The 9,283-nt window shown below is 44.6% G+C and overlaps 1 protein-coding gene across 2 annotated transcripts in view; it reads right to left on the bottom strand.

The window, feature by feature from the left end:
* Positions 1–2,313: 2,313 nt before the first annotated feature.
* Positions 2,314–9,283, bottom strand: part of ATRN (attractin) — a 174,862-nt gene continuing 167,892 nt past the window's right edge. For both annotated transcript variants that reach the window (XM_029220622.1, XM_029220620.1), the window contains exon 29: positions 2,314–6,700. In XM_029220622.1, the coding sequence (XP_029076455.1) occupies positions 6,373–6,700 (328 nt within the window). In that variant the 3' untranslated portion in view covers positions 2,314–6,372. The remainder of the gene's footprint in view (positions 6,701–9,283) is intronic.

The raw sequence follows: 9,283 nt of genomic DNA, 5'->3' as shown, positions 1-9,283 counted from the left end.
GACAGGGATTTGGTCCACATTGTTCACTGTTAAGTCCCTGGACTCCAAACAGTGCCTGGCCGACACACAGTGGCCAGATGGGCAGGAGGAGGATGACCGACACATTGCAATCACTGGCCTACAGGGACTTTGAAATCCTGCCGGGCCCTGCCTTGAGGTGGGGGAGGTTCCCGACCAGGCCCAAATCTGCTCTCTGACCACATCTGAGGTGGCACTGGGTGGTGGGCCCGCCTTGCACAGCTTTCACAACCATCTCCCGCCTGTGGGTGGTTCTAATTAAGACTCTCGATAGTCACAGGGTTGGCTGTTCTCATTTTTTTATGGTCAAGCTAATGGTTTTCTTGGCAACATAATTCCCTCAGAAACCTACGCTTTTTATTTATTTACCAGGCAGGCCCAGGGTCAATGACAGCATTCCTGGTTCTTTCCTGGGCACAGTTCTCAGGTTCGCTTTATTTCTTTGCTTATCCACATGACTCCCCCTCAAGATGATGGCCTTAAGGTTATGAGGCTCAAGCAGGAAGACCACACCCTCTATGTGATTCTTACTCAGAGGCCAAGTCACTGTCTCCCTGGACCTTTTTTTGCTCATAAGCATGTCTTACTGTTTGGAGACTGGAAGCAAGACTACTTGGCTTTTCCAACACTTCACAACCCTGGATTTCAGGATTCTCCACCCCCTTCACTTCTGCTTGTAAACTGGCTAATTTTTTTCTGGAACTCAACTCTGTCTTGCCAAGTAACAATCAACATATACCACATTCTGTTTTTCTTCCAGCTTCTTCCCCTTGAACAAAAAAACTCAGTAAACACAGCAAAAAAGTAGTTTGCTTTAACAAGTTATCCACATCATAGCCATACCAGATGTTTTGCCACCACCTGACAGGGATCCCCAGCTGTTCTGCCTGCTGTGTCTGTTTTCTCATTGCTGCCGCCTCACCACTAACTAAGCCAACGCCACATACCTTAGGCTTTGGTTATAGTTGCCTTGTACTTCAAGGTGCCAGTTTGTGTATTAATAAGAGTAAGAAAAGCTGCCTGTTGTAATAAAATGCCAAATCTCAGTGGGTCGGTAAAGTTTGCTTTTCAGATGCACAGGCCAGCACACAGCTCTTGCTGGTCAGGTGGTTTGCCTTTAAGTGGTGACTTGGACCCTTATTATCTCCAGTGTCTTTAACACGTGACCTCCAGGGAGTCCCATGTGGGAGCATGGTGTTTGTGCAAAGTTTGGAACTTGAATATATCACTTCTTCCAACATTTCTTGGCTAAAGCCCAGTTTATGGCCCCAACCTAACTGCAAGGGGGCTGGGCGATGCTGTTGATGCTGTAGCAAACTGCTCCAGTATCACTCAATCACAGGTTTCTAGCCAGAGACACTTGATGGCTCCCACAACCCTCCCCGGAACAGTTTCAAGGTCCTCCCCAACCTGGCAGTGGCCTCTAGTTCAGTTCTTTCCCAACCTGGCCGAGGCCCAAGCTCTGGTAGGCAGGCCTCCTCCAGCCTCCTGGGCCTCACCCACCCTCCCCTGTATGAACCACAGCTCTTCCTTGTGCTTCTTCTGGACTTTCTCAACTTACTTTATGCCGATCTTATCCTTCTAGACCTTTTGCACTCTGTACCAGGGCGCTGAAATGCACTGTTCTGACCCTGTTCTGAGGGCAGGAGCCACATAACGTGGGGCTGGGCACGCAGAAGGCCTACAGACAAGACTTTGTGAATGGACATATAACTTCATCAAAATTCAAGACCAAGGACAACGCTGTGGCCATGGAGGACTAAACCTATCAGCATACCTGAGGTTTAGCAGGAGCCCATGAGAGTACGAGTAGCTGAATGACCAAGGGCAGCTGGCGAGGCACTGGCATGGGCGTGATGGTGCCTGGGCAGAGCTGTCCCACACACGAGTCTCTGTCCCCAGCACTGGTGTGTTGAGGGCAATGTAGGCCACAGTGGGGATGTTGGGGAGTCTGCTCACAAGCTGCTCAGGGCTCCTCCCACACCCCAGGGCTCAGTTTTGCGCAGAGGTGTCTGAGGTGCCCACCCTGTTGGTTTACACCTCAGTCATGGACTGCCAAGTGCTTCCTCTGAGGCAGTCTGAAAACTGGTAAACTTTTTAAAACATGTTTTTCCCCTTTTCTTAAGGTTCTAATGACCAAATTGTAAAAATAACTGAAACAAAATCAAACTCTTAGAACAAAACCCACATTTTTATCAGATCTACTTTTATTTCAGAAGGAAGTTTGTATTATAGTATTTACTTTTGTTTATATACAGGTTCTTCACATTTGTGTTTAAAATGCACAGACCTCCCTTAATTCTCTTGTTTTGGCTTAAATTAGCTGTTATTTTACAATACAAAAAATACCAAAAAATTGCAGTCCTAAATGTATGTATAACATCCACAATCCCCAGCAATGAAATAGTTTACAATACTTACTCCATATTTACATGAGTGCAATAGATGCTAAATTATACATATTAACAAACTAAACTTGAATCCAAACCAAAAACCCCCAAAACAAAACCGTAAATAACTATAAAACATTTCCAGAGCCAAAATTAGTTCAACAAAACAGGCTTCACTAGTGTTTAGAATGTTTTGTGCACAAATTCAGTTATTGAAAGTCGATTCCATTATTGCCTTTAAAAGAGAAGGTGCCAGTTTTCCTCTGCACTCCCAAATCGTCTCCCTGCAGGCGAGGGTGTTTATGAATTTGGACAACTCAGGGGAAATGTCTCTTGGTGGGCTTCGCTATCTACAAACCATCACGGTGATTTTTATGGTTTGAGCCATTTGGTAAATTTGGTAAACATTTCAGGCTGAGAGCCGGTGCATGGCCTAAGGCCAGACCCTCTGCCTTCCTGGGTCTATCCTCAGGTGGCCAATTCTCACAGAAACCACAAGGAAAGTTCTCCTGGGATGACAGGTTTGAGGAGCTGGATTCTGTTGTAATTCTGAAGAGCAGCTTTTCCATCTCAGTCACTGCTCTAGTGTTAGCTTAGGTTGTTAGTAAGTAGTGAATATTTGTTGAATGAATGGATGAATGAACGAAATGTAAGGATCAAAGGTGTTAATGAAAAGGATACCACCACCCAAGGAAGTGAATCACTCCCATCCCATCTCTGAATATACTCTATTAAATTGAAGGAGCAAGATTTGCACTGAAAGATAAAATGTATTTTTCTACAGATAGTGCTCTGGTCTTTCCATTTGCCCCAGATTTCCCGGTGCATCTCCAATCTTGCACATCAGGCCTTTTGCTGACAGTCTCTGTCCAGGGCTGCTTTTCTTCCAGGTTAGCTCAGGGAGTATGTGGTTGCCTTCTCTGCACACCTCCTCCCACACTTAGAGGTGATCCTCACAGGGAGGCACAGACCTCTCCCCAAACAGTGTGGGAAGGGGGCAGGAGGTGGACAGGAGGCCAGGGTGAGGTTCTCCATGGGGAAACAGGAGCTATTTATCAACAAAGCAGCCACGCCCAATCCCACACCCAGTTTTCAGTATAGTAAACTATGGTCCTGGGAAATGGTCATTAAAAATTTAGACAAAACCACAACAAAATGCAGCCTGGAAAAGCCCTTTTTGGAAAATCTGACTAGATCTACAGGTATAGTCTTGGGGTCTAAAGACTAAGAGGAGCGTTTCTCAGGACAAGATTGGTCTTCCCTGGGCACCCACTGCTCTGAGAAGCTGACAGGAGAGTTACAATGCACTCCCAGAGCCAATGACAGGGGCAGAGACATCCCGGCTGCCTTCGAGTCTCTTCACACACTGCCTGCATTTTCATACGTGCACTGACAGGTGATTCCTACTTTAGAAGCTATCCAATCAGTCCCAGATGCATTTGAACACTTGGGCACAATGGGGATGCCTTTCGTGGCTTTGTTATCGTATCAGGGCATAACGAGAGGACTTCTCTGAACCTGGATATCCAATATATGGCACAAAAACATATTAGGTCAAACTCAGACATCATTATGTTTAATAAAAATACATTAAGATATTTTTCTGTTTTATGTACACTCCAAATGTCTGAACATTCAGACACTACTGTATAGTTATGTACAAGTGCAATATCGATGTTTTCATAACTATTTTAATTTATATACAGGCTCTGAAGTTCCACATGACTTCCTCTTGATAATTGACTCTAAGCTGAGTGCCTCCTTCTCCTGCCACCCCCTTCCTCTGGCCCAAGCCTGGAGGAAGCTGTTTGCTACTGGCTGCAAAGGAGAAGCAGGTGGATTCAGTTGTTTCTCCACTGTTGGAGCAGAATTAAACTTCACTTGCTCTTTCCTTCCTTTTAAAAAATAAACATTATCTTTTAGAAAAAAGAAAATAACCAGGTGGCTATGGGACATGGTGCTTATTATTTCAAGGCATGGGACTACCATGGGGAGGAGGCTTCTTTGCCAAGGAAACACCAGTCCTTTGAACAAACAAGGACTTCCCTTGTGGGAGGGTCCTCTCCAGTGGCCTTTTGGTAATCACAGGGGTGAAGGGCCAGTCCCCAGCAGGCTCTCTGCGGGTACTGTGATCTGGGGCAGGGATGTGGGGAGCTCGTAAGAGGAGGGGTCTTTTCTAGAGCCATCTGCTCTTTAACAATAATGTGAAAAAGCAGCATTTTGAGAGGCAAGTCTCAAAGTAGAAGTGTTTTGTGCATCAGTGTTTTATGGTTCAACATCCTTGAAAACATCTTTCCAGGCAATTCTTCATGGGAGTGGGGTTAATGTTGGGGAAGAGGTCATACTCCCTCTCTAGGCACTGCATATAAAGGTGAAATGCCGCAGTTTTTGCTCTTTTGAGTATTGATTTCTCCAAATTCACAAACTTGAGCATTGTTGTCTAAAGGTCTACGCCCCCAGGGTAATGCCACAGAACACTGGGTTTTGAAGCAGAAGAGAGATCTTGGGAGGCTGCTGCATAATGCCAGAATACAGAGCACCATGGACGGGGACAACACACCATCCAGGCAGTGCCCTGGGTAGAAGAGCAGGGACTGGCCTGCTCCACTTCAATTTGGTCACTATTTCAATTTGGTCGCTTTTCATTTGGCATAGTTTTCTCCCCTTGTCCATTTTTCCCATGTGCTTTTCATCCTTATCGTTCACTGCCCTCCCCACAGCTACCCGTTGGGTCTGGGAGGGAGCATGGGAGGCCTAAGCCCCTCCTGGGGAGGAGGGGAAAGAGGGCAAACAGCTTCAGGTCCTCCTCCAGGCTTTGGGCAGGTTCTGCCCGACAACAGGAGACCGACCCTCTTCTGGCACTCCACCTGAGCCTGAGAATGAAGAATGACCCACCAGCTCAAGCAGACTACAGGAACAAAGAGTTCCCCTTTGATTAAGGGGTCCCAAGTGCTGTCATGCTCTTTTCGGCTCAAGGGAGACATGTAACATGAGTGAGCCCCTGCCTCTGTGGTGCCTTGGCAGGAGCACCCAGAAGGGCTGAAGCAAACAACAGGCCTAGAGTGACCTGGGGCAAGGAGGCATGTGGGAACATGCCTTATTTAGTGTCCTTTTTGACAACAAAAACAGGAGCTTTGACAGTTAGGTCATTTCTGTTTTCCTCTCAATCCCTCCTGCTATGTTAAATGTTTCTCGGGGTGAGAAAACTGTTTTCTGGCGGCAAATTAGGTTTTAGAAAAAGAGCAGATTGCCAATGATAGCTATTTAAGTTTTATAAGAATGTAGGAATGCAATTATGTAAAAACTTATGCTTACTAACTTTCCAATTGCTAGATCTATTTAAAGTCTAGGCACTTAGTGTGTGTGTGTGTGTGTGCGTGTGTGTGAGTGTATGAGTGTGAGAAAGAGAGACAAAGACAGAGACAGAGAGAGGTAAAGAGGAAGTGAAGGAGAGAGAGGGACGGAATGAAAGAGAGGAGAGAGAGAGAGATCTTCAAATGGATTCAGACTAAATTAATCAAGTTGCTACAGAAAACTACCCATTATATCAGTTGGCATTCCAAGTAACACTGCTGACCTTGACATTTAAAATAGCCTCTTCTATCTTATGATTCAAAAGAGATGACCATTATTAATTCTCAACTAGAAAAAAAGTTACTCCCTGAAAGAGGGATATTTGCCTAAATTGTGCAAGAATAAATAGCACATCTTTTAAAAAAGATAGCAGGCTTCAGATGAAAACAAGTTAATTCACCTGACTAGTTTTTAAAAGACCATGTTCAAGAATGACTGATGACAAATGTCTACTTGTAAACACTACATCTTTGTTTTTTGCACTGTTGAGACAGTCCCAAGAACAGTTTTCCACACGTGAACCTGAGTGTCATTCCTAGCTCTCTCACTCGCTCTACACCGGCCTCCTCCATCAACAACTGGATCACCCCTGGACCTGTAACTAAATCAATTATTTCCTATATGAAAGTAAAAGGTTAGATGCTGGAGCACAGTTGGGAGAAGCTGTCAAAGAAAGCTTGTGAACATGCGGATGAGGTGGATGTTTCGAGAGTTTCCAGTCTTCTGCCCTGCACAGTGTCTCCCTGCCTGCTCCCTCTCTGCAGACGGCTCTGGCATGCCACTCCTTGCTCACAGGGAGTCCTGGCCCCAGCATCAAATGCAGGTCCCAGGCTGTGCAGGGGGCTGCTGTTTCCGGTTTCTCACTGCTCCTGACTTCTCTTTGTATACTATTGGCATCTGCTGAGAAATGTCCACCAGGGCGCTGGCCACTGCGAGACCTTGGGAGAACCCACAGAGGGAACACATGTTAAGGAGCAGCTTGCTTTTATTAAAAAATAATTTAAAAAATTTCTTCTTACATTCACATGGTGCAATAAATAAATAAAGTACATACATGGGAAAAATCTTACCTCTAACCTGTGTCTCCCTCCATATTCCCCCCTTCCATCAGAGTAACTTCTTTAGTTTGTATATATTCTTTCAGGGTTTATTTGTATAAATACAAATACATATTCTCCTCCTCCCCCATTTTTACACAAAAGGAGTACCTTACTTTTCAGCAGATCTACCAAGCAAAGTGCCCTGCCTCGTGGTGGGAGCATCTAAATAAGATTGCAGACATGCTTTAAGCACTAAGTTTCTCCTGTCTTTTTCTCCAAGAAAAAGCTTCACTCTTTATGATGAAATTCAGATTCATTCCACACTGCCCAGATAGCACTAGTTATTTTGATATCTACACCATGATAAGGGTTAGGATAGACTCTGGGGCCAGACTTTGGAATAAGCAAGGTTCTTTAACTTCCCTGTGCCTCAGTTTCCTCTTCTGTAAATGGGGAACAGCACAGGGCTTGTGTGAGAAGTCAATGAGTGAACTGATGTAAAGTCTTAGAATGGTACCTGGCTTATCACCCCACCACCTCCGCTACCACCTTTGCTTTGGGGACTGGTGGGTCCATTCTCCTTTTTGTATTGATAATTGATTAACTTGATGTTCATTAGGGAAGGCACAGTCCTGGGGGAACTGGATTCCTATGCATGGGAAAAGGCCGGACAGGCTCAGAGCCCTGCTGAGGCCCCCCGGAGCCATGTTAGAGGAGCTTCTTACTCCACCTCACTAAGCCTATAAAATGGGGGGGGGGTAGCTTTTAAGTGCCAGGTTTAGTAACTGGCATGGAGTGGGGAATCCACACCAGTGACCACTGTAATAGCAAAGACAGAGCCAGGTGCTTCGGGAGTCCAGAGAAGGGCACCATTTAAAAAGGGGGGTAGATCCTAGTCACAGCAATCAGATGAGAAAAGGAAAGAAAAGGCATCCAAATTGGAAGGGAAGAAATCAAACTGTTACTATTTGCACATGCCATGATACTATATATAGAAAACCCTAAAGTCTCCACCAAAAAACTATTGGAACTAATAAATGAATTCAGTAAAGTTGCAGGAGACAAGATTAATACACAGAAATCTGTTGCTTTTCTATACACTAATAATGAACTATCAGAAAGAAAAAGCAAGAAAATAATTCCGTTTAAAATCACATCAAAAAGATGGGCTTCCCTGGTGGCACAGTGGTTGAGAGTCCGCTTGCTGATGCAGGGGACACGGGTTCGTGCCCCGGTCTGGGAAGATCCCACATGCCGCGGAGAGGCTGGGCCCGTGAGCCATGGCCGCTGAGCCAGCGCATCCGGAGCCTGTGCTCCTCAACGGGAGAGGCCACAACAGTGAGAGGCCCGCGTTATCGCAAAAAAAAAAAAAAAAAGAATAAAATACCTAGGAATAAACTTAACCAAAGAGGTAAAAGGGGCTTCCCTGGTGGTGCAGTGGTTAAGAATCTGCCTGCCAATGCAGGGGACATGGATTCGAGCCCTGGTCTGGGAAGATCCCACATGCCGTGGAGCAACTAAGCCCATGCGCCACAACTACTGAGCCTGTACTCTAGAGCCCGTGAGCCACAACTACTGAGCTCACACGCCACAACTACTGAAGCCTGTGTGCCTAGAGCCCGTGCTCTGCAACAAGAGAAGACACCGCAATGAGAAGCCCACGCATTGTAATGAAGAGTAGCTCCCACTCGCTGCAACTAGAGAAAGCCCGCGCGCAGCAACGAAGACCCAATACAGCCAAAAATAAATAAATAAATAAAATAAAAATTTAAAAAAAATTTAAAAAGAGGTGAAAGACTTATAATCTGATTAACTACAAAACATTTATGAAGGAATTTGAAAATGATACAAAGAAATGGAAAGATATCCTGTGTTCTTGAATTGGAAGAACATTGTTAAAATGTCCATACTACCCAAAGCAATCTACAGAGTTAAGGCAATCCCTATCAAAATAACCATGACATTTCCCACAGAACTAGAACAAATAATACTAAAATTTATATGGAACCACAAAAGACCCTGAATCGCCAAAGCAATTTCGAGAAAAAAGAATGAAGCTGGAGATATCACGCTCCGTGACTTCAGACTATACTAAAAAGCTACTACAGTAATCAAAACGTCATGGTTTTCCCACAAATACAGACACATAGATCAGTGGAACAGAATAGAGAGACCCGAAATAAACTCATGCACTTATGGTCAATTAATCTATGACAAAGGAGGCAAGAATATACAATGGAGAAAAGTCTCTTCAATAAGTGGTTCTGGGAAAACTGGACAGCTACATGCAAAAGAATGAGATTAGAACATTTCCTCACACCATATACATAAAGACCTAAATCTAAGACCTGAAACCATAAAAATCCCAGAAGAGAACATAGGCAGAACACTCTTTGACATAAATCATAGCAAATATTCTTTTGGATCTGTCTCTTAAGGCAAAAGAAATAAAAGCAAAAATAAACAAATGTGACCTAACCA

The sequence above is a fragment of the Monodon monoceros genome, unplaced genomic scaffold, assembly GCF_005190385.1.
Source record: "Monodon monoceros isolate NGI ecotype Baffin Bay Population unplaced genomic scaffold, NGI_Narwhal_1 Super_Scaffold_13, whole genome shotgun sequence".
Classification (NCBI taxonomy): Eukaryota; Metazoa; Chordata; class Mammalia; order Artiodactyla; family Monodontidae; genus Monodon; species Monodon monoceros.
The sequence above is the reverse complement of the archived record's forward strand: the minus strand, read 5'-3'. Positions and strand labels throughout refer to the sequence as shown.